Source organism: Peromyscus californicus, unplaced genomic scaffold (assembly GCF_007827085.1).
Source record: "Peromyscus californicus insignis strain IS unplaced genomic scaffold, ASM782708v3 Scaffold_9__1_contigs__length_137607984, whole genome shotgun sequence".
Lineage (NCBI taxonomy): Eukaryota > Metazoa > Chordata > Mammalia > Rodentia > Cricetidae > Peromyscus > Peromyscus californicus.
This window is the reverse complement of record NW_026294617.1, coordinates 98887702-98912971: the sequence shown is the minus strand read 5'-3', so window position 1 is coordinate 98912971 and position 25270 is coordinate 98887702. Positions and strand designations below refer to the sequence as shown.

Here is a 25270-nt window from a genome sequence, read left to right as displayed (position 1 = left end):
GCGTTCCCGCGCGGCCGGCCCCGCCCTCGCTCGGCGCCGAGCTCTCCTCCCAGTTTCCCCCGCGCTTCCTGCACTGAGGCAGTCGCCGCCGGCGCGTCCCCTAGCCCGCGGCTCGCTCGCCCTGCCGGTGCCATGGCGGCCTTCAGCAAGTACTTGACGGCGCGGAACTCCTCGCTGGCCGGGGCCGCGTTCCTGCTGCTCTGCCTGCTCCACAAGCGGCGCCGCGCCCTCGGCCTGCACGGGTGAGGCTCGCGGCCGCGCCGCCTTCCCGGGCCCGAGCCGGTGCTCCCGGGCGCGCGCCTTGCCCTTTTCCTCCGGGGCCCGAGCTGCGCGGGTGCCCGCGGAGCGAGGCCGGCGGTCCCCTCCCCGCCCCGCCGGGTCCCCGCGGCCCTCGGCGGCCTGGGGGTGGTCACCGCGCTCGCCCCGGACTGTGGGAGGGAAGAGGGCGCGCCGTGTCCCCGCGCCCCCCCCCCCCCACCTCCCTCCTCTATGCCAACTTTCTGGGTGCGTTCTGGTTTTGCCATCTCATCGCTACGGAGAGCTCGAAAGGATTTGTTCGCTGGACGCACTTGGCTGAGTCCCTGGGACCAGGTTGGGCTGGACTCCCGAGTAGTGGCGGTGCCGAGTCGCCAGGGCGTTCCGAAGGGGGGTGTTCTAGGTCCACTTGGCACGGTTTTCTTCCCAAGGGGTGCCCTCGCCTCCGGCCCGACCTGGTCGGCGAACGCCCTGACATTTCATTTGGAAAAGCTGAATTGGCACCGCGGTGTGTGGAGGACAAAGTTCCCTCCCTCGGCTTTGTAGGTGAAAGGTGAAAGTGTGTTTTAGGTGAAGAGCACTTGTTAATCACACCATACTGCTTCCCGCCTGGAGAGAACGAACGTTCAAGTTTGCTTTGAACTTGGGGGAAATGAGGAGAGAAGAGGAGAATTGGGTTCTGGTAGTGGGATTGCAGGCACAGTTCTATTTCTTGTCGCACATTCGATTTCAGCGAGTGAAGGAGAAAAGGTTACCGCCTAAGCGTTCTTGCTAGTCTTTGGATAGTTAATATTCAGTCTTAGAGTAATGCTTCCAAGCATTTTATTTCATTGACCCGCTGGGCAGGTACTGTTGTCTCCTGCTTTTGATTTGCCTGAACTATCAGGAATGTGGTCCAACATACTAGCACGGAGTTCCTAGTACCCTTTCCATGAAGTATTTTTTGTCCTTCTGTCTGCGTTGACTTGCCTGTTGTCTGCAGGATACTTTTTATTCCTACAGCGGCTTTACAAAATAATGATCTGCATCACCGTCATACACTAACTATTTGCCTTTTAAAAAAGTATTTATTTGGGGGTAGGTGGGAGAAAAGGATTAACTCGTAAATATTTTTCTCTTAGGTTGTGTCTTTTTTGAACGCCCATTTGCAATTAGAAGTTATCAATTATTTGGGGATGTGCTGATAGAAAATATTAAATGCTTTAAACTACTTTTCTTTTTTCTTTTTCTTTTTTTTTTTTTTGCAGAGGAGCGTTTCAGTGCATAGAACAGGCATTTTAATAGGAAGGGAACTTGACTACTAACAGCTCTGACGATTTAAAAACAGTTCTCTTTGCTAGGACATTAACATTACATACAGAAAACAACATCTAGCGTCAATGTCAGGCTTGTTAGACTTGTGCAAGTAGAACACACCTGTGTTACCAGTGCCCAGGTCAAGAAGCAGTATATTATCAGCATCCTAGAAACCCCTCGTGTCCATTTCCAGTCACAGTCCAAGCCAACAGCTCCACTGATTTATAATGTTGTAGATTATTGAGTACAGGGGGGTTTAAACATAATCTAATGGGAAATAGTAGCAATAGTGGTGACATAGTATAATACAATTTATCTTCCTAAGTAATTGAAACTGTTCATCTAACATTCCAAAGATATTTTTAAGAAACTTTGTGAACTTTCTGGAGATAGAATTATGCAACAGGTAATTTAATGAACAAAATAGAGTTGCTAATCTTTCATATTGGGATGAGTAGCAAAATCTTTGTTTTAGGTGTTAATATTTTGAGAGGTGAAAATGCAGATTATAGACAGATAAATGTGCGTCATAAATTCCTGAGATAAAATAAACTTTCAAAAATCACTAAGAATGATATGTATATACCATTCATAGATATATAATTTTTAGTGATATATATAGCTAATATATATATTATATTGTGTACTTCCATGATCTTATGTTTATCTTTCAGTTCCTACCTTTGGTTTCACAGTTTGGAGGTTAGAAAATTCTGACCTTCTATTTTACTGTTTGTATTTGGCAACAGAGCTAATTATTTTAATGTCTGGTGCGTAACTAAGGGATAGGTGGTTGCTAGTCCTTATTTTGTCCATCTTGTGAATAGTAGGTCTGTCTTAGAATATATATTCTTGGCCGGTCGGTGGTGGCGCATGCTTTTAATCCCAGCACTTGGGAGGCAGAGCCAGGCGGATCTCTGTGAGTTCGAGGCCAGCCTGGGCTACCAAGTGAGTTCCAGGAAAGGTGCAAAGCTACACAGAGAAACCCTGTCTCGAAAAAACCAAAAAAAAAAAAAAAAAAAAAAAAAAAAAAAAAAAAAAAAAAATCTTTTGGAATTGGATAGGTAACAGAGCAAGTAAAACCACTTCAGGAGTTATGTTGCAACATTATTCTAAATATTAGAGTGGATAAAATTTCTGTTGCTTTACAATTCTGCTAATGTAATTTTTATCATCCTGTTAAATATCACACACACACACACTTTTGTTATGGAAAATTTTATATACATACAGAGTAAGTAGAATATAATAACCCCTCATTAACTTTATCCATATTGTTTCATCCATATCTATTTGTGCCCTGATCCTTTTTATAGATTTTTAGGTAAAACTTATAGTCATTGAAATGTGCAATTCTTAGTTGCACTTTTTTCAAACAAATAGAGACATTTGTATTATATTTCTATCTTACAAATTAGAACATCTTCATCTCCCCAGAAGGTTCCTTTGTATTTCTTTCTAATCATTTCCTACCACTGTTTTCCCACTTTACTCTTCCTTAAACAATTGACTTTTTTTTTTTTAACTCAATGGGCAAAAGTCACTGAATTACTAAAAAGGAATTGTTTGTTTAGGATGTTGTACTTCTGTGCTCCATGCTGTAGGAGAGATATGTGTAACATTTAAAAAATGTAAGCCATCTTAAGGAGCTTACATTCTTATTAGGGAAAAGAGAGTTACACATGAAATGTTGAAAGTGTAAGATGTTACAGTGGAGGGTACAGCCACTCTACAGTCCTAGCTGACCCATGCTGGTGATTTGGTCCTTGCTTTGGTTTTTGTGCTTTGTTCAGCCATGTGCAATTAACTTGGAGTCTGTTGGGTGGAGTAGGCTTCCTTTGGGGGTCTGATTGGATTTGTGCCATCTCAACCACTTCTCCCCACTGTGTTATTTTTCTTCACAGCTTAGCTCAGAAGAAAGATTTCTAGGTGTTCTCTGTCTTTCCTAACCCCACACTGACATATCTGTCCTTTGCTTTTCTGACACTGTAAGATTCCTCTTCTCTAGCACCCACCAATTAGTTTGTACTGGTCTGTTTTCTTGGCTTCTGCTTACACCAGACTGAATTTCTTTGGCCTTTGGACTGAGTCATGCTTATTTTTCCCATTTACTTAACTTTTATTTTTGCTGTACCAGGGATCATACCTAGGCCTTGTCCACGCCAGGCAAGGGATTTACCACTGAACTAGGGAGACTTTGAGTCATATTTAAATCCCTCATTTGGATATGTCCCAGGATAGATACTCAGTAAATGTTACAGAGGGAATAAGTGGTGCAGAGCAGTGGAAGAACTCTTGAGAACAGTTGGCAGGTGTTGGAGAAGCAAATAGAGGTCTTATCTTCATAGAAGTCATGAGTGTACCCGAGAGTCTGCAGTGTGACCTGAATAGTGGGAAATCAGGCTAGTTCTAATGCAGGGAAGGGGACCAGTCTACATTGCCACAGTATTTTACTATGCGAACTAAATAAAGCGTCAAAACAGAAGAAAGCAGTTTCCCTTCCCATCACTGCTCGTGAAATAAAGTTCAGATTTCTCATCCTAGGTTTCAGAGCTTTCCTCCATCTAGTGTCGTCTTACCTGGCTAATCTTACTGTAGTCTGGCCTGCCAGTTGGTCCTCTGTGTTCCAAATAGGCCAGTTTCTGCTCTGTTCTCTCTCTGAGCAGGCTACCCTCATTCCTGGCTTTGGACCTTTACCCATGTGCTCAGTCTTATTTGTAATTTCTCTGTCTCCTTTGTTCTCCAGTTCTTTAACATACTTACAGGGCTAGAGAAGGGTCACCCTGACATGAAGTAGTTAGCTGCTCTTGATGATCTCAGTGATCCCACCCTGCTTTTAACCCGTCATTCCAGTGCCTTGACTGTTGTACTCTGCTTCACTGGGTGTAATCCAGCTGGGTGTGTCAAGTACACCTTTAAAGTCTTAGTCTATAAGTGGTGGGGCACATCTTCCTCCCCAGATGCTTCTGCAGAGTTTCAGGCAGCTTGTATTCCTCTTACTCCCATCTCGGCGTGTGCTGTCTTAAATCCCACTCACTTGTCTTTTGAGCCTGTCTCATACCTGCATTGCTTTCTGTACACCCTAAGCATGGTCCCCAAAGCAGCTGTTTATAGAAGAGTTGTTAGAAAATCGGAATTAGTAGCAAAGGTGGTGTCTCAGCTTAGTTAACACCTCACGATTCTTTTACTTCAGGTATTTCTTGTGTATCCCCACCACTGGAAATTTCTTTGCTGTTTCCTCAGCCCGAGTTTCAGGGCCTGTGCCAGACCTTTGCCTTAGCACTGGATGTGCTCCCTTCTAGCAGTTACTTCTTGCACTTCTTTGTCTAACCCCTGGTAGCTTCCCTGCAAACTTAATTCATCCTTTCCTTATATCTGTCTGTCCTTTTCAAATCAAGCTAGTGGCTGGCTTCACCTTTCTTAGTTTTACACGTGCACTGAGGGTTTTGTATAAGCATGAGCCATGTGAGGGACTGGATCTGAATTGACATCCTTAGAATTAACTGTTGAGTAGAGCTGTATGGCTGGCCCTATTTGGGTTTCTAGACTAAAAGGAGATACTTAAGGAAACATACATTTTTAAAAAAGGGTATGTCAGCAACAGCAGCTGTGTACTGAACCCAGTTGGGGCAGAGTTGTGAGAAGCGTGTCTGTGGTCTGCTGGGGCTACTGGGTAAGTTTTGTCTAGTTAATTACAATTCTCAGGTTTGGTACATCAGCCCCCTCGGACAGCCACTCTTGTCCAGTGCTCTTCACTTGCTCTTCCCCCTGTCTGGAATGTTGTTTCCATGGATGTCACATTGTTTATTCCTTCCCCTTTCAGTCATTGAGCAGTTAGATCACAGTTAGACCTGTTGCCCTATGTTTTCAATAACAGCCTTTGTGTGTACATGTTCTGTGTCTCTTCCTAGCTATACTTTCCTCCGTAGCACTTAATACTATCAAATGCGTTGTTTATTGTGCCTGCGTCTGTGCTGCTGGGATGTCGTTAAACTCCACAAAGGAAGACACTTTCGTCTGTTTTATTCATTGGGATAGCCCTAGTGGGAAGAACTGCACCTGGCACAGTGTACTCAGAAAATACTGTCCAGTGATTTACCTGTGAGATGCTAATTTCCTAGGGCACGGCTACTGCTAATTTAAATAACAGTTTTCTTGTTATAAATGTATATGTTATCTTAAGCATGTCATCTCTTTAAGAACTAGACCTCTTATGCTATTTGTAGGTTCAGAAACTTAATATAAATGATAGCATTAATTTATGAATTTTTTAAAACCAACTTTTGGCAGTTAAGGAGTGGAAATATTAAAGATAATTAAATAAACTAAAAATTGCTCATGTGACCATGAATTTAATAAACATTTTATTTTTGCTTACTCTGTATTTATATGCCTTTTGCAGTTATAACTTCATATTTCATAGTTTTCATTTAAGGCATAAATTCTGTTTTTCTATATGGCCTTTATGACTATAGTTTGCATGACATTATCCTATTTTATTTTATCCTTACATGTTGTGTATTTTGACTGCCTGTGAAAGATTTTGTTTTTTTCTTGTAGTGCTGGAAATGGAATCTAGAGGGGTTCTACCACTGATCCATGCCTATAGATTTTTATGAATAGTATATGGATAGTATATTTTTTTAGTAAATACTTATATCTCTGCTGAATAATTTCTTTGGACTAAATTGCAGAAATAGGATTAATAAATGGAAATGTATGGATGTCTTTATCATGACGGAAGGGGTGTGAACATTCTGAACTATGCAAATTGACATGACTTTTTTAAATGGGTCATGAAAATTTGTAATGCTATGAATGTTAGTATAATTTACCATTGAGGGTTTTTTTTTGTCTTTTAGAGGTTCAAAACGATGTTGAAAAGTTAGTTTACATGTGTTTTATAGGTTGGCAAGAATGAGGTTTTGTTTATTTTCATTCAGCAGCATTATGATCATGAAGTAGTTTGATATAGTTAAAGGACATCGTCTTTGAGGTCAGGTAAGGGTTCAGAGGTTTAGTTAGCTATGCCTCAGATTTATGGCTTCTCATCAATTTCCCCACCCTCTCTGAGCCTCAGAAGAATAGGATAATAGTATTTATTTAAGCCATCACTTATGTAAAGATTGAATAAGAAAACATCTTAATCCAGTGCTCAACTCAGAAGCCATCATTATGCCTGCTAAAAGAAAACTAAAAAGACGACAAAATATCCCTCTGTTAGCTTCTCAGAAACTATTGAGGCTTCCAGAAAATGCTGTCAAATGTGTCAATGAAAATGTCCTTAAATAGCTTTGAAATTGGTAGATCGATTTGCTTTTAGAGTATTACATTGGTTTCAGAGACATAGTTTCAGGTCTTACATGTTTCCAGTTGCCATCTCCTAAATAGGATACTCGGTATTTCTCCACTGATAAAGAGGTGGTCTGGACTCACAGTATTCAAAGTGTCGTCTCACAGGGCAGAAAGAACTATGACCTACTTTGTAGACTATAAGCTTTTGTTGAAATAGCATGAAGTTGCATTCATTTTTATGACAATCACATATTCTTCACTGACTTCCTCTCTTCAAGTTGTTCCTTTGTTATTATTGTTATTTTTGAACTTTGAGTATTGATCGTTGCTGGTCCTGTGTGTCTTTCCTCTAAAACTGTTTTGATTCTTTATTCTTAATTAGTATTCTTTCTGCATATTTTCCTAGTAAATTTAAAGGATCAGATTAGAATATGAATAGGTAAGGTGTGACCGTTTTGATAATAGACACCCTTTGAAAATAGTTTTGGTTTTTATCTGTAATTTACCAGCACTTTCTGGTAACAGACCTGCCACCATCTGTCTCTTCCTTGAGCAGAGTGCTCTTGTAGCATATTTTTCATGAAGCCAGAGGGAAAGGTCTTTCAGTTTTGGCCATGGAGCTGTCATGAAGACATGATAGAGCCAGTGGTCCTTTGACCTTGGAGAGGGAGAAACCCCCCCCCCCCCCATCTAGTCTAACATTAGAGTTGCCACCATCCCTTCAGAGACCATATTGGTCTTAGTCTATCAAGTGAGCTCATGCTTAATCCTAGAATTTACTAAACCCTTCTGAAGTGCTCAGGCCATACTGTACCTTTAGAGAAATACATTGTAATGCTTTCTCAGGATCATTCATCTAGGATCTGATGTTTATCCTGCACCTTTAATCTGCAATCATGGGGAAGAAAAGATTACGTCTTCTTTGGAGTTATATATAGCAAATTAAATTCAAATTTATTCAGAATGTTATTTCTTTTGGACAGTTTTTTGTTTTTGTTTTTGGTTTTTTTTTTTTTTTTTTTTTTTTTTTTTTTGGTTTTTCGAGACAGGGTTTCTCTGTGTAGCTTTGCGCCTTTCCTGGAACTTGCTTTGGAGACCAGGCTGGCCTCGAACTCACAGAGATCCACCTGGCTCTGCCTCCCGAGTGCTGGGATTAAAGGCGTGCGCCACCACCACCCGGCTTCTTTTGGACAGTTTTAAGAATTGTTAGAGGTTGTTTAAAATGGAATTTGTACTATGTACAAAGGCATTAGGCCTTGGTTAAAAAAATCAAGATGTTCTTATTAGAGTCACTTTTGTTGTAGACATCTGTGTCAAGAGGTAAGCATAAAGACACAATACATAGGCTGTGTTCACTGTGTTCATCAGTGGAGACTGTAACACACATTAGGATATTTTTACAGGTCTATTAATGTTTTGTTTTTGTTTTGCATTTTGTTTTGTTAATGCTAAACTTTTTTGGGGGACAGGGTTTCTCTGTGTAGTTTTGATGCCTGTCCTGGATCTCTCTCTGTAGACCAGGCTGGCCTCGAACTCACAGAGATCTGCCTGCGTCTGCCTCCCGAGTGCTGGGATTAAAGGCGTGCGTCACTGCCACCCGGCCACTTTTTTTGAGGCAGGGTCTTGTGTAGTCCAGGTTAGCCTTGAACACTAGGTAGCTGAGGATGACTTGAACTCCTGAGCCTCTTGTCTCTATCGCCTAAATTTTGAGATTACTGGCATGTGCTACTACGGCTTTGTATTTAAAAAGAAAATAACATTTCTTATCCTTTTGCTAGTGTAGCAGGCCTGAGTGAATGCAACTGAACAAAATATAAATTGAAATTGAAGCTCATCAGAGCATCATCATCTAGAATGGTGCCTATAAATAGATGTAGAAGCCTCAGCATTGTACTGATAGCGTGAGGCAGACATTAAAGTGGACTGTATAATTTACTCCATGTGTAAACTATTTTGATGACTTCTTTTTATTTTTAAGCAATGCATAATGGTGTGTTTTTTTCAGACCACAATTTAATATACTTATTATTTGTTCACACATTTTGAGACAAGACCTTATGGAACCCAGGCTGGCTTTGAATTCAGCTGTGTAACCAAGGATGACCTTAATTCTTGAGTTTCCTGCCTCCCCATTTCTCAGGTGCTGAGACTGCAGACATGTGCTACCCACCCTATCTTAATATTTCGTATCTGTCGGCATTAACATGTAGATGTACTATGTAGAACAGAGCATCCTCTTAGGTATGTAATAGTTTAGATAGTGTATTGTGTTTATGTGTCGTCCACTGTATGTTTTCATTTTTAAAGTATTCATGAAACTTAACCAACCCTATGAAGTGAGTAACATGGTATCTCTAAAGGAGGAAGTGATGCTTTATTTTAACGTAGTGAATAGCACTAGATGCAAGAAGTAGTTTTAAAATTATTCTTCTAATGCTTTGTATTTCAAATATTAAACATTTTTAATAACAAAAATTAAATTTGAATACTAAAAAGAAAAGGAGAAAGCACCTATCATTTATCACTGTTACATTATAGTTCATTGATTCTAAAATTACTTTTTTCACATTATAGCATCCATTTTCACATTTTAATTTCTGAAATTAAATTGCAAAAGACAACTGATGTATCTTAGTTTTGACTAGAACAGTACTTAGGTTATTGCATTTCCTCTTTATTATGCATGTTTTTATCTTGTTTGTAAAAATACTGTATCAGCTTATGTGGAGGACTCTAAATTTAATGTTATTACTGTTCTTCAGTATATCATAAGCTTAGGAAAACAAGAAATTGTAATAGAATCATATATTTTCCTCATTCCAGACCAAGAGTTGGAGGAAGCAGGCTGGCCTGAGATCAGTAGGTAGATATAAAAACAACTCGCTGTGTGGTGGTGGTGCACGCCTTTAGTCCCAGCACTCGGGAGGTAGAGGCAGGCGGATCTCTGTGAGTTCAAGGCCAGCCTGGACTACAGAGTGAGTTCCAGGATAGCCAGGGCTACACAGAAAAACCCTGTCTCAAAAAACAACAACAACAAAAAACTTCTCAAAGGATGCTGAGGTTTTAGCCTGTTAGTAGGTGATCAAGGGATCCTCTTGAGAACTGAGGAGTATGGGCCACCTTTGAACCTTAATGTACGAGAATATAGTGATCAAGGAAGACACTGACATTAATCTCTGGCCCCCACATCCACCTGCATATTCACTGCAACCACATAATAACACATGCATGTGTATCACACACAAGTACACATGCAGAAAGAAAAAAAAAGAGAACTCTGCAGTATAACATTTCAGTACTACTTTTCTAGTTCAACCTCAAGCATCCCTACTAAAATAATCCTCTAGTAATATTATATTTAGAGTACCATTCTCTATTTACCTGTGAATACAATTATATTGTATTAAAAATAGATTTAAGGTATTTTCAACTATAGGGTTCCTTTGACTTTTTCTATTAGTAATGCCCAAGATAGGCTGTTTAGTAGAGAGATGGAAGTGGGAGAAGCCAATGTAGGATAAATCATAGCATTCAGTTCGTGTGATTAACATGGGTTCAGCAATAGCAAGCTTCTCCTTGGAGAAAGTGGGATCAATATGGAGAGAAATAGAAAATTTATCCAGTACATTTTACTGAATGTTTGTTGTTTCTCGGTATGTTAGAGAGTGAGATTAGCATATTGAATATGACACTATAAATAATTTTAAAAAATCCAGAATTCCTAGACCTTTGTTAGGAATGCGGTTTTTTAGGAGAGCATGGAATTAGAAAGATTTAATTAATGTGCTTGTTACATGGATAGATTCCACTTTTGAGCTCAATCTTAATCTCTTTTGATAAGAGGTCAAAGGTATTCCAAGTATGGAGAACAGCTTGAGCAAAGACATTGAGAAGGGTCAGCAGGAACGTGAAATTGGAGACAGTAAAACTGTCATTTTTATTGAATACTCATCATATTTTATGCATATCTTACATTTATGGCGTGCATCAGTTGTTTGGGGTAGTCTTACTATTTTCCTTTTGCAGCTGAGGAATCAAAGAGCTTTAAAAACATAGGTATGAGGGAGGTGGTTCAGTGGTTAAGAGTGTTCACTGCTCTTGCAGAGGACCCGGGTTTGCTTCTCAGAATCCACATGGTAGCTCACAACCATCTGTAGCTCCAGTTCCAGGGGATCTGCTGCCTTCTGACCTCATTGGGCACCAGCCATTCATGTGGTACACATATACGTGTGGGCAAAACACTCATACACATAAAAAACATAAATCTACAAACAGTTAAGATTGAATTAATGATGTGGAGTGTAAAGAATAAAGCTTTTTACTCAAATTCTTTTAAATGAACTTTGATTCAAAAGAATGGTCAAGACTCATTCATGGTCTAAAAAATTTTATATTAAATACAAAACAAAGTTAATTATTAAATTTATTACATTATTAAAATACAATGTTGAATTATTTTTTTCTGTGTGTGTGTGTGTGTGTGTGTGTGTGTGTGTGTGTGTGTGTTTGTGTGTGTGGAGAGAGGGAGAGGGAGATACAGATTTTACATAGGAGTGAGGGGGTAGAGAGGGATGGAAGGAGACAGAGAATGTTACATAGGCGTGTGTGTGTATGTATCTTTCTCCATCACTCTTTGACCTTACTCTTTGAGTCACCTCTTTCAATCAAACCCAGAGCTCACTGATGTGGCTTGTCTCTCTCTCTAGGCTTGCTAGCCAGCTTGCTCCAAGGATCTCCTGTCTCTGCCACACCCACTGGGCATCTGTTTGGGTTCTGGGGATCTAAACACCAGTTTTCTTGCTTGACTTTGATCCATTGGAATCAAAATTGTGTTCTTCAAAATTTTGTTGTCAAGGTGAAAGGAGAGAGAAGGGAAGCCAGCGTAACAGTGGAGTGGCAACAAGGAAGGTCAGCAATAGATAGGTACGTGCCAGAAGAGCTCTTCCCACTTTAGTACGGGAGAGTACATTTTCTACTAAGGAACACTCACTTAGGGACAGTGAGATGGCTTAGTGGGTAAAGTGCTTGAGTTCCGTCCTCCGAACCCACAGTAGAAGGAGAGAACAATTCCCGAACATTGTCCTCTGACCTCCACGCCTACAGCAGACATAAAACAAAATCATTTTTAGAAAGAAATAACTTTAAGGTCAAGGAAATATGTGTGTGTGTGTGTGTATATATAATGCAATTAAAAGTTGAAAACAAGCATCTTATAAGCTTTGAGAAAGACCTTACGCCATACCACAGGCTCATAGGTTAACAGGAATAGTACTTGCCTTCAAAGAGGTTACAATCTAGCTAGAGTAAAATACTGATAGAACTATAAAATTACACACATATTAGATCTAAGCAAAGTGCTTTGAAATACAAAGAGGAACTACTGTTACTAAGCCTTTATTCCAGAAACATGAAAAATCTAAATTGAGACTTAAAATTGAACAGGATTTAGTGTGAAGGTGACTTAAAGGGGGTTGGAAGTAAATAATACCATGAACACTGTGAGCAAAATAATTTATTTCATAAGAAGGTAGAAAAATATATTCATTTTAGAGATAAATGTTCAGATTCTAGCTGTATGCACAGTTACAGCTCGAGAGGGAATTCCTGGATCAGAATCCCAGTGACACCATGTGTTAGCTGTGTGACTTTGGGCAACTTATATAATTGTTCTGTGGCTAGTTTTCCTGTCTACAAAATGGAAATAATATCATCACTAGTTACCATGAGCTAAAACACATACAGTGCTTATAACAGACCCAAACACTGTGAAGATGCAGAGGTCAGTGGCTGTGTGAGGAAGAACTGGTAGTTGTGTTTAGGAGTGGGGATGATACTTGAGGAAACCTCTGCCCTCAGTGAGAATGCACTAGAGTATATAAAGTGATTATCCCAAGTCAGACATAATAAACACCTAACAAAGACAGTAGCTAAATAAATAGGAAGAAAGGCCAGGAAAATTATTAGAAATGACAGCAGGAACAGATTAGAGTTGAGAATTAATATGGAAATGAGAGGGAGAAAGGGGCACAAACTCAGAAATATGTAAAGGCAGGGGAAACCATTAACTCCAAACTAATGCCCAGCAAAATAAAACATTTTTCCTTTCCCAGAGACAGTGTGCCCTGAGAAGAGTGGAGGGCAGCGATTCCTCAACCATAATAAAGAATAACAGTAAGCATTATTAAGTATTCTACAAAAATGCTTCACAGTGAGATAAAAACAGCTTAATTGGGAAAATGCTAGGTGGTGGGAGGAAGTGAACGTGGCTGTGACTGTAGTTGAGCTTTACTTTGAAATGGTGCTTTTTTAAAAAATTGGTGTCCTTGTCTAGGCGGATGTCTTGTTGAAGGAAGCTGCTCACTTGTTCACTGGCTCTGGAATTTTTCTTGGAGTTTACCCAGAGTTAGCCACTTGTATATCTGGTCACTTAGATTTTTCTCTTTTCTTCTTAGGCAGATTCCCAAAGTCTTGGTCTGAAACTAAATTTAAAGGAGAAAACAAAATAGAAGTTTCAAAAGTATGTACCATGTGTCAGGCATAGTGTTAGGCCTTAGTGAGATGGAGATGAACAGGACAGGGCCCTGTTCTCATGCTGGTGAGCAATAAATGCACTGTAAGGGTTGTGAATGGTGCAGCAGATGCCTGATATTCTCTGCTTGAGAGGGAAAAAGTGGACAAAGAAAACTTCTGAGATAGAGTTGCTGGATAGTTTGTTATCCTGATTGGCACAGCTTAAGACTGAAGGAAGGTATAATTAATTATTTTGTCAGCACAGTAGGAGTAAGGAAGGATCCGTCCAAACTTCATTTCAGAAAGTCAAATTACAGATGGTTGTGAGTGGCCACGTGGGTGCCAGGTCCTCCCCGAGAGCAGCAAGTTCTCTTAACAGCTGAGCCTTCTCTCCCGCCCTGATTTATTTTGTGAAATAGGCTCTCATTATATAGCCCAGGTGGGCCTGGAACTCTCAGCCTGGGATTACAGGCGTGAGCTGTGACTCTTGCCTAAAAGGACTCCTTTTAGTCAGCAGTAGTAACGTGAAGACAGAACGCGGTGTGAGAGCATGTGAAATCAACACCATTTAAGATGGAGATGGTCAAATACTTGTCATTTCCCAGTTTAACATAACTAGTGTTACAGTACCATCAGTGCATAGAGTCTGTGCTCAGTGGCAGATGAGCCTGACTGGGCTGGAGCCAAATCCTGAGCAGCTTCAGTACCATGCCATAGAATTTGGACTTTGTTCTGAAAACTGTTTAAGGTTTTAATTGCAAACTATACATTCTCATGATGTGAAATTGAAACTAAAAACCAGAACTCCTGATAGGAGTAAGAACAATCTGGTTTTTGTTAGGTTTAGTAGTGATGCCTTCCATGAAGCAGACAATACTTTTTGATGCTTTGTGCTCAGTAACTTTGAAATTATCCGTTCTTGGGCAGTTTCCTTGTAAGTCCTTTGGGTGTGGTGCTTTTCCTTGGGATGGGTCGGAGATGGTTCTGACAACTTTCTCAGTTTCCCATCCTTTCAATCCACTTTCTTTTTCTTTATTTCTCTCTTGATTAGGTGATCAATTTTGGAAAACTATGTTTTTCTAGGAAATTAGGCATTTCATCCAATTTTAAAAATTACTTTATAAGAAATCCAGAGACTTACTGTTTTAAATTTTTAATTGGCTTTTGTCTTGTGCTTTTACATTCCTCTTATTTTCTTAATTTTGAGGGAGGCACTATGTACCCCTAGCTGGCCTCCTGGTCCTGCCGCAGTCTCCATAGTCTTGGAATTAGAAGGCAGGCACAGCCTTACATGGCCTGTATTCTTCCTTTTAGTATTGGATTACCCGGTGCTTTATTTTCTAAATAACTAGCTCACGGATTGTTATTGCTTAAGGTTGACAGGTTTATTGTTGGCGGTAGACATGAGAGTCAGGCATAGGGAGAGCCAATTGGGCAGTGAAACCAGAGTACAGGCACTCCTTCAGGATCCTGATTCCATTTTCTTGGGTTAAATACCCACAAGTAGAATTGCTGGATCATGTGGTGATAATTCTTTAATTTTTTTTTTTTTTTTTTTAGGAATCTGTGTGTTCTCCTTAATGACCTTATTTACATTCTTCTTAGCTATACAAGAGTTCCCTTTTCTGTACACCTTTACCATCATTGTTATCTTTTGTTTTTCTGGTAATAGAGATCCTACTTGATATTAGGTGTATCTCATTGTAACCTTAAAAAAGGTATTTATTTATTTGTTTATTCATTGATTCATTTTTATTTATGTGTGTGTATCTCTGTGAATTTATGTGTACCATGTCTGTGCAGGTAAATGGGGAGGGTAGAGGGCATCAGATTCCCTGAAAGTAGAGATACAGATTGTTGTGAGCCATTTGAGGTGGGCTGTGAGAAATTAACCTGGTCCCTCTGAAAGATCAGTAAATGCTTTAAACTGCTGAGCCATTTCTCCAACTCTCATTGTAGTTTCTATTTGCATTTTGTTCATAGAGACTTGAACATTTTTTGATATGCTCACTAGCCATTTGTATGCATTTTGATTAGTGACTAATGTCCACTGCTTTTTTTTTTTTTTTTTTTTTTTGAGACAGGGTTTCTCTGTGCAATTTTGATGCCTATCCTGGATCTTGCTCTGTAGACCAGGCTGGCCTTGAACTCACAGAGATTCACCTGGCTCTGCCTCCCAGGTGCTGGGATTAAAGGAGTGCGCCACCACCGCCTGGCATCATCGCTAATTTTTGAATTGGGTTTGTTTGTTTGTTTGTTTGTTTGTTCATTTTTGTTTTTTCGAGACAGGGTTTCTCTATGTAGCCCTGGCTGTCTGGGAACTTGTTTTGTAGACCAGGCTGGCCTTGAACTCACAGAAATTCACCTGCCTCTGCCTCCCAAATGCTGGGGTTAAAGATGTGCACCACCACCGCCCTGCGTTTTCTTGCTTTTTAAAAAAAGTTATTTATGTTTTGAATGCTAACTCTTTACTAAATTAATGGTTGCAGATATTTTCTCTCATTCTGATGCTGTCACTTTTGTTGATTATTACCTTTGCTGTGCTGAGACACTTTGAAACAGTTCTATAGTTTGTAATGTGTTTTAAACAATCCTATAATACACTTAAATTAAGAACAATAATAACCTAAAGTGCTGTTTTTTAAAAAAAGTTATGTATTTTTATTTTATGTGTATGTTTTGCTTGCATGTATATAAGTGTGCCTTGTGCCCATGGAGGTCAGAAGAGGGCACCAGATCTTCTAGAATTGGAGTTACAGTTTTGAGTCACTGTGTGGGTGTTGGGAACTAAACCTGGTCTTCTGCAAGAGTAGCCAGTGCTCTTAACTGCTGACCTATCTCTCCAGCCTCAACTCAAGCATTTTAACAAATGGAACATCCTTGACTTGTCATTAGATGTGTCTTTCTAGCTTTGCTTGGTCTTGTGTATCTTAATGCTGAGCATGAAGTCTACCGATTGGTTGAGCTCAGTGAGGCATTGACAGTGGAAGGCTGAGTATACATGACCCTTGCAAAAGACTTGGAGATGTGCAACAAAGATTCCTCTTTAAAGAATGACTTACTGCCTACTCTGAGGAGTGTGTAAGCCAGGCAGCCCCCTCTGCCCATACTTTAGAGTCTACTTCAAGTACACAGACCCCCCAGGTCATGACTTAACAAGAGCAGCATACATTTGGATAAGCCTGAGCAAAGCAGAGGTGTAAAGACATTTCAGTTCACCCCAGGGCATTCTTGACATTACTTACTGAGAACATGTCTTAGTTTGTTTTCTACTGCTGTGATAAAACATGGTCAGGACAACTTACAGAAGAGTATATTTGGGTTTGTAGTTCTGGAGGGACGTATGGCAGCAAGCGGCAGGTGTGGTGGCACAGGAACAGGGAGCTGAGAGCTTACATTTAGAATGGCAAGCATGAAACAGAAAGTGAATTGCTAGCAGGTGAGGCCTTAAGTTCTCAAAGCCTGCCCCCAGGGACATACTTCCTCCAGCAAGGTTGCCCTTTCAAATAGTGCCACAATTGGGGACCAAGTCCTCAAATGCCTGAAACTACAGGAGATAGTTCTCATTCAAACCACTAAGAATATCTGTCTGACTGGCTGATATTTTGCTGGGTGTGTTTGAGTTCTGCCTAAACTTGGTTTCCCCCTTCTGTTCACTGATACAGATTTCATATTCCAAATATGCTATACCCTCAACTTCAGGAAACCAATCTGCATCAACTTCTCATCTCTTCAGAATACTTTTCTGGAAGGAAACACACCAAACAGGAATTTAAAATGTGGTTCGTGTTTCATTGAAGAAGCACAAGGATAGTGTGTTACAATAGGTTGTAAGCCAAGCTAATGATGCTGTGTGAACAGGGACTGGTAATCAGATCATGAAGCTGAGCTACTGTTTCCTTGAGACATCTAGTGTAGATTTGGTTACTCATGTGATCGAGGGGTGATGAGCAGCACGAGAGAACACAAAGTAGAAAGGTTTTTCTAGTGTGATGGCTAATCTCAATTGACAGCGTGACTGGTAGAGAAACACTCATAGAATCCAGAACTATCTATGACGACATTTCTAGAGGAGATCGACTAAGTGGGTAGACCTGTCCTGAATGTAAGAAACACCATCCAACAGACTGGAAGCTTAGATGGGGTAAAGGGGTAGAAGGAAGTTCACTGTCACAGGCCCTCTCATATCTTCACATGCATGCTGCTCTGCTGTCATGGTGGACTGAAGCCTCTGAAACTCTGAAACAAAATAAGTCTTCCCTGGAGCTCCCCCCTAGCCCCCAGTGTTTTAAGTCTCAGCACATGTAGCTTTGTGTCAACTTGTTAAAGTACTATTGGCTAAAACAGTTAATGTGGCCAAGTTTTATTCAAGAATGGAGAGGTAAATTGTCACCATTCTGTGGGAAGATTTATAGGAAAAAGTATACATGATGTGTGGGAGTTTACACACATACGTGCACACACAGACACACACACACAGAGTGCATTTGTTCATAATACTAGTAAAGTAATATTTATTGATTACTTTCTCTAAACAATACTTACTACAGATTAAACATGTCTGCCCTGAAATTTTCTGAAATAATGCAATTTTTTGAGCACCCTGGGTTTTGGCATCTGGTAAAATGTGTGTAACATTTTTGTTTTTGTAACAAATTTTGAAAAACTATGAAATCTGAAACACTACTAGGCCCAAGCATTTCATGCAGCAGACACCCACCTGTAAAGAAGCAACTGAACTATGAATGAATTTTGCTTTTCTAGATTATCAATAAAAGAAAACAACCATTGGGAGAGTTTGATGTATTTTTTGATGTCTTAGAATAATTTTAACTATGGAAGCATATAGCATATAAAATAAAGCTCTTTTATTTTTCCTTTGCAGTAAGAAAAGTGGAAAACCACCATTACAGAACAATGAGGTAAAAAAATTAAATCTACTTTTGGGGGTGTTTGCATTATTTAGTTAATTTTATTGGGTACTTTTGAATTAAGATGAAGTCAGAATTTTAGAATGCAGTTTTTAAAGTATCCCTTCCAACCTGCTGGATAGAACTATAGAAATTTTCTTTTAAGAGTCCCACCCATCTAGTGTCTTCTAGACAAGTATTGCTTGTATCTGTTCATGGAAAGCAGTCTTCTAAGGAGGCAGTTTTAGCTCTGTTAGATTTAGCCCATGATGAGATTGACTGCCCATGTAGCTTTGTTTTTCTTATTTGTATTGAGACAGGATCTCACTATATGTATAGTCTTGGATGGCCTAAACCCTTTATCCTCCTGCCTCAGCCTTCTTAGTGTAGGATTTAACATGTATGTAGTGCTATGATAAGAAACTTTCTTTAAATATTTATCATATGACATTTTTATCTTTTTAAAATTCTATATATATGCTTTTGGACTTACCCTAGAATTTAGAAGACATTGTGCTTAAAATAGAATATAGTTACCCAAAGGAGGTTTAACTAGCATAAAATACATCAACACTGTTAAATTTGATGTGAACACCATATTGATAATTTTCAGCTTAACATTGATATTATTTATTTATAACTATTTTTCACAAGTTATTGGTAAACTATAATCTTTAGGTATCTTTTGATGATCTTTCTGATAACAGATCTTCTATTTCTATATTCACCAATTGATTTTTTTAAATAGTAGCTTTACACCCCTTTAATAGTCATCATTTAAGTGTGCAAGTCAGTTATTAGTATATTCATCACAGAGTTGAATGGTTGTTACCCCTCTCTTAAATTATTGGTGGTACCAAGTGGGCCCTGAGGTCATGTCTTGCCCAGATGGATCTCCACAGTCCCCACTGCTCATCTGAGTAGTTCTGCCACACCTTCCTGCTGCCCAAATATGTGCCTCAGCTCCACCTCAGCTGTGCCAATTGAGTGGATTGGAGTCACCACACTTGCTGTGGGGACAGCTATACTTGGTTACCTGGCTTACAAAAAGGTCTATGTTAAAGATCATCACACCAAAGCTATGGGAACCTTCAGATCCAGAAAGACAACCCCAAGGTCGTGCATGCCTTCAACATGGAAGATCTGGTAGATGCCACAGGAGGTCCAGAAAGTTCCTTTCTGCAATGGTGCTCACATAAAACACAATAAAGAGACTGGTGACAACGTGGGACCTCTGATCATCAAGAAAATAGAAACTTAAGGGAGTCTTGATGCTGCATCCCACTGTGTTGTGATGTCACCTGATCATCTAATTAGAATGGCACCCACTCTGTCTAATTGGTGTCCCCAGGTTCTAGATGTAGTACCTTGCAAATAGCAGCTTTCATATTCATGACATCAGCCTTGCTACTGGAACATTGTGGTGCACATTTGTTGAAAGGGAAAAAAAAAGAAAATTAAACCAACTTCATGGTATAGGAGTTATTTGGGACTTGTAAGGATCCATTCCTTTAAAATAATGGTCTTAGGATATATTGTATCTTGAGGTTAATGTAGCAAATGATTTTCAAAATCATATACCATGTTCATTGTACTTATAGTTTAAAGAAAAAAAATCACCTTTTCCTATTACTTAGAGAGTGTGTATAACCTGGAAAGTAGAGAGTGTGATGAAGTTGCTTTGATTCATAATAGCATATGACCTTGACTGTCCTTGTGCCTGAGGTGATGGCATGGATTCAGCTTGTGAAACTGAATGTTATTCTCCTTAAAGCCAGCCAGATCAGATCAACAGTAAAAGAGCAACAACTTAAAAAGACTTTTTTTGTTAACTCCCATCCCTAAATCTCATGCTTAGTAGCATTCACTTGTTGTTAGGATCTTCTCTCAACCCTTAGCAACCACTGATCTACTGTTTGTCTATTGGTTTGCCTGCTTTGGGGCATTTCATATTAATAGACTTATGCAGTATGTGTGGTCCTTTAGGCCTTTCACTTAGCATGATGTTTTCAAGATTTCTTCATGTTGTTGCTGTATCCATACTCTGTTCCTTCTTATGCTGAATAGTATTCTGTTGTATAGGTGTAACACCAGGTGAGGGACTTTTACGTTGTTAACATAACCATAAACACTTAGGATAATGCAGCTGTGAACATATACCAGTTTTGAGGTGTTTTTATTTCTCTTGGATGACCCTTAACTTAGTGGGGATTTAGGATTATATAGTAACTCAGTTGACTTTTTTTTTTTTTTAATGTATTTATCCCTGTGTCAGTTTATTGGCTTTAACTGCCTGTACTATTAGTATAGTTTTGAATGTAATTCTTATACCTAGTATGTTAATACAGGCTATTACATACAAGTTTAATTTGCCTTCTTTTTCTTCCTTAAAATTATTGCTAGAATTGACTAAACATCAAAGTGATTATTACCCTGTTACATCCCTTAAGCTCTCCCCACCCTTTCTCTCTATCTCAGTTTGTCTCCCTGTCCACTGTGACTGTATCTAATTGTAGCACAACTTGTATTTCTCCATTAAGGTCACTCTTTACCACCCTCTTTTTTTTCTTTTGAGACAGGTTCTCACTTTGTAGCCTTGACTAGCCTGGAACTTGCTATATAGACCAGGCTGGCCTTGAACTTGTAGAGATCTGTCTGCCTCTGCCTCCTGGGTGTTGGGATTAGAGGCAGGCACCACTATGCCTGACCTTCTGTAAATGTTTTAAGAGAAGGATGGAGTTAGGAGGACAGCTTGAGGGAGATGGTTTTCTTTTCCCACCACGTGGGTCCTGTGGGGTTCAAATTTATTGCAGGTGCCTTAACCCACTGAACTGTCTTGCTTGCCCTCTTTTAATTTTGTGTTGTTTTTGTTTGAGATGCAGTCTCACTATATGCTTAAGTCTGGTCTTCTGATACTCTGTCCCTATAATCTCTCACATCTAAATTATCCATCTGAAATGTGTCTATAAGTTCTAGGACAGTTAATTTGATTCCACTTATTTTGTACCCCCCCCCCCCCTTTTGGACAATTTTGTGTTAACATAAAATAAATTATTTGTAGGTTGTATATAGTGTAATCAAGGTAGATTTAAGTTAGGTAAGTCATTGGTAATGGAAATAGTTACAGTTGTATCAGTTTGCTTTTTTTTTTTCTTCAATGATAAAAGGCCATGACCAAGATAATTCTAGAAGGAAAAGTTTATGTAGGCTTACAGTTCTAGCGGGGAGTCTGTAATGGCAAGATGGTATAGCAACAGAAAGCCAGCACAGGAAGCTGACTGATAATGTTTTTGTCAGATAGGAATCCAAGAGAGAGCAAGCTGGAAATGGGTTGAGGTGTTATGGCCTCTCAAAGCTTCCTTCAGTGAAGGCTGCACCCCCTGCAGATGCCATAACTTCCCCCAAACAGTACCACCAACTAGGTATTAATTCTCCCAATATCTTAGCTTATGGGAGACATTTCTTATTCAAACCACTACAGCACTGCACTGGCAAATTGTTAGGAAGCACACAGATATGCTAAAATGAAATGTGATAGGAAACATCCCAAATATCAACAGTTGAGAACTCCAGGTGGTAGGTACAGATTTCTTACTTTGCTGATCAGAATTTAAAAGTTTTCTACAGTGACTGTTATTTAGAAGAGAAAACAAAAATATTTTTTTCGTATCATACTCCGGGATGAGGAAAACTAAGACAGTTTTCATAAGATGAAATTTAAGGTGTAAAGCTGTTAGATAGTTAGAAAATAGTACAGAGTTTATTTTATTTTAAAATACTTATTTTTATTTAATTTGGTGTCATGCGCAGTATGAAGGTGAACACTATGCTGTGATTGGTATTTAGCATTCTTCTGGGTGTTTATTAGTGTGTGGGTATGTGTATACCTACAAACAATGTATATAGAATTATTTTACATATTTAGGAATTTTATAAATTTACTTTTAAAGTGAAAAACACACCGTTTTATTTTTTTCTTGTATAATGCTTTTTAGATTCATCCATGCTGAAAACAGTAGAATCTAGTTAATTTTTTGTTCAGTTTTTGAGATAAAGTCTTATTCTGTAGCCTAGGCTGGTCTGAAACTTACTGTGTTGCTGAGGCCGGCCCTAAATTTGGGATCCTCCTCCTTGGCTCTCAAGAGCATGGGGATCACAGTTGTGCATCATTGTGCTCAATGTAAGATCTACTTAATTTAGCAGTGTGTCAGTTCTCTGTTCTGTGTCACTGCTCTGTAATTTCATGTTCTGTTGTAGGAATGTAAACTGCTTCCCCTTCTTACAACAAAGTCACCATAACTTGTGTAGTAGTGATGTACATTTAGATTGTTTTAATTTTATAGTATTATAAACTATGCTGCTTTCCTCATTAATGTTGCTGAATGTATGTATAGGGATATCTGGAAATTAAATTTGTAAGAGTCTTTCTTTGTCCTACCAGCCAGTTCCCAAATAACCATACGGAGACTTCTTATTAATTATGAAAGCTCGGCCGGTAGCTTAGGCTTGTTTCTAACTAGCTTTTTTTTTTTTTTTTTTTTTTGGTTTTTCGAGACAGGGTTTCTCTGTGTAGCTTTGCGCCTTTCCTGGAACTTGCTTTGGAGACCAGGCTGGCCTCGAACTCACAGAGATCCGCCTGGCTCTGCCTCCCGAGTGCTGGGATTAAAGGCGTGCGCCACCACCGCCCGGCTCTAACTAGCTTTTATAACTTAAACTAACTCCTATTTCTATTAATCTATGTTCTGTCACGTTACTTTCATCTCTATCCCAGTTTGTGTGTCCAACTCATTCCATATCTGGCTGGCTTCTCCTTATCTCCGCCCTTTTTTCCTTGTCCTCTCTGCCCCCCAAAATCTTGTCTAGCTATTGGCCATTCAGCTTTTTATTAAACCAATCCAAGTGACAAATCTTCATAATGTACAAAAAGATTATTCCACAACAGAAATTCCTAAAAATAAATTTGCTGGTTTATTTTACATTTTGATAACTGATGCATAATTGTTGCAATTTACATGTTTACAACAATGTACAGGAATACTTTAGTCATTACCCAAATACCTCTTACTTCTGTGTGTCAAACACTATTTGCAGTTTTATAGTTTACTCTTCTAAGTTGGGTGAATGTGAGCAGGGGCTTCTCATTGCTCCTTGACTTTGTTCCTCCTGACTTTACTTTTATTTTTCTAGTTGTGTGAAATGTGGTACTTCAACTTCTTAAGTAATCTTTATCTAATTTTTTATTTTCTTTTTATGATTCCCATGTTAAATGCATCACCAAAGTGTTTAATTTTTTTTAATACTGAAAAATAGGTGAAGGTATATATTAGTGATAGAACACTGGGGCTTCACAGTGAGTCCCTGCCCAGCTAGCTACTACTTTTTAGTTTAGGTTTTTTTTTTTTTTTTTTTAATTTTTTTTTTTTTGTTTTTTTTTTTTTTTTGGTTTTTCGAGACAGGGTTTCTCTGTGCAGCTTTGCGCCTTTCCTGGGACTCACTTGGTAGCCCAGGCTGGCCTCGAACTCACAGAGATCCGCCTGGCTCTGCCTCCCGAGTGCTGGGATTAAAGGCGTGCGCCACCACCGCCCGGCATTTTTTTTAAATTTTATTTAGCATTGCCAGCAAACTTCCTGAGTGCTGGGAGCATTCACCATCACACCGGGCTTAAATCTGTGTCTGACTGTCTCTGTCTCTCTCAGTTGTGCAAACTAATTAGTTTAGCTACTAATATTCTTAAAGTGCTTCATTATTACTCTCATAATTTTTTTAGCTCGTTCATCATACCAGATCATTTCTTAGGGTCAGCTAGAAATAGGTATTCCCAAGTTTCTGTAGGTAGATGGTCATTTTAACTCAAAATTCTGCTTCAAGTTCAAGTTAGAAATGGCCGAGGATATTGAGATAACTCTGTAAGGCTTGCCCTGACTGTAAGCGGAGGAGAGAGGCCGGTGGTGGAAGCAGGACTTGAGAGTAGTCATTTCACTTAGGGTGGTGAGGTAGTTCTCTGCCTGCCTTGTCTTAGTCTGGGGAAATACAAAGAAACTTAGGTTGATGTTACGAAGTTTGGCTGCAAGAGAATGCTCTAGCTCAACTAATAGACTGAGTAGGGTTTTATCTGTCCTTTTTGCTAATAGGCCGTCATCATTTGGATCAGTGCCTGGAGGAAATGTTGAGGGAATGAATGCAGCTGTGTGTGAATGAAGTAGACTGGGCCTGCCATTCACTGGGAGATGTTTGAGAGTGGATTTTCTTGCTATGGCAACATACCTGACAATGGCAACCTCAGGACAAGTTTAGTCTGGCTCACAGTCTGAGGGTAGATCATCTATCTAGAGAGAGAAAGAGGAGTCCTGTGGCATGTCTGAGGCACGGGTCACACTGCACCTGCAGTCAGGAAGCAGACAGGCCTCAGCTCACCTTCTCTTTGTCTTCAGTGCATGTAATGGTGCCACCCACAGTTAGGGTGGGTCCCTCCAACCCAGGTAACCTGATCTGGAGACTTCTTCACAGATGTACCCAGAGGCTTGTCTCCTTGGTGATTCTAGATGCTGTCACCTTGACAGCATTAAGGGTCACCATAGCTTCCTCTGAAAGACAAAAATCTGAATCTGAAATCCCTAGTTCTAACTCGGTAAACACATTGCCTCCAGACTTCCTTTTTAAAATAACTGCTGGAGAGAGAGAGAGAGAGAGAGAGAGTGAGTGTGTGTGTGTGTGTGTGTGTGTGTGTGTGTGTGTGTGTAAATGCACTCAGCACAGTATGCCACCTGAGAAGGTAATTTATGTTTTTTTTTAAACTAATTTTAATTTATTATTTATTTACTTATTTTACGTGTTTTGCCTTCATGAATGTGTTTGTATCATATGTATGATTGATGCCCACAGAACACAAACTAGAACATTGGATCTTCTGGAACTAGAATTACAGATAGTTGTGAGCTACCATGTGGGTTCTAGGAACCAAAGCCAGGTCCTCTGTAAGAGCAACAAGTGCTCTTAACTGCTGA

At 39.5% G+C, this 25270-nt stretch overlaps 1 protein-coding gene and 1 pseudogene across 2 annotated transcripts in view; both read left to right on the top strand.

Annotated features, from left to right (window-relative positions):
• Positions 1 to 21: 21 nt before the first annotated feature.
• Positions 22 to 25270, top strand: part of Abcd3 (ATP binding cassette subfamily D member 3) — a 62753-nt gene continuing 37504 nt past the window's right edge. The window contains exons 1-2 of one of the 2 annotated variants that reach the window (XM_052729955.1): positions 22 to 242; positions 18242 to 18278. In XM_052729955.1, the coding sequence (XP_052585915.1) occupies positions 133 to 242; positions 18242 to 18278 (147 nt within the window). In that variant the 5' untranslated portion in view covers positions 22 to 132. Of the gene's footprint in view, positions 243 to 570; positions 592 to 18241; positions 18279 to 25270 lie in introns of those variants that run through there. The other variant, XM_052729956.1, reaches the window with a different exon arrangement.
• LOC128105099 (CDGSH iron-sulfur domain-containing protein 1-like) lies at positions 19079 to 19538 on the top strand (annotated as a pseudogene).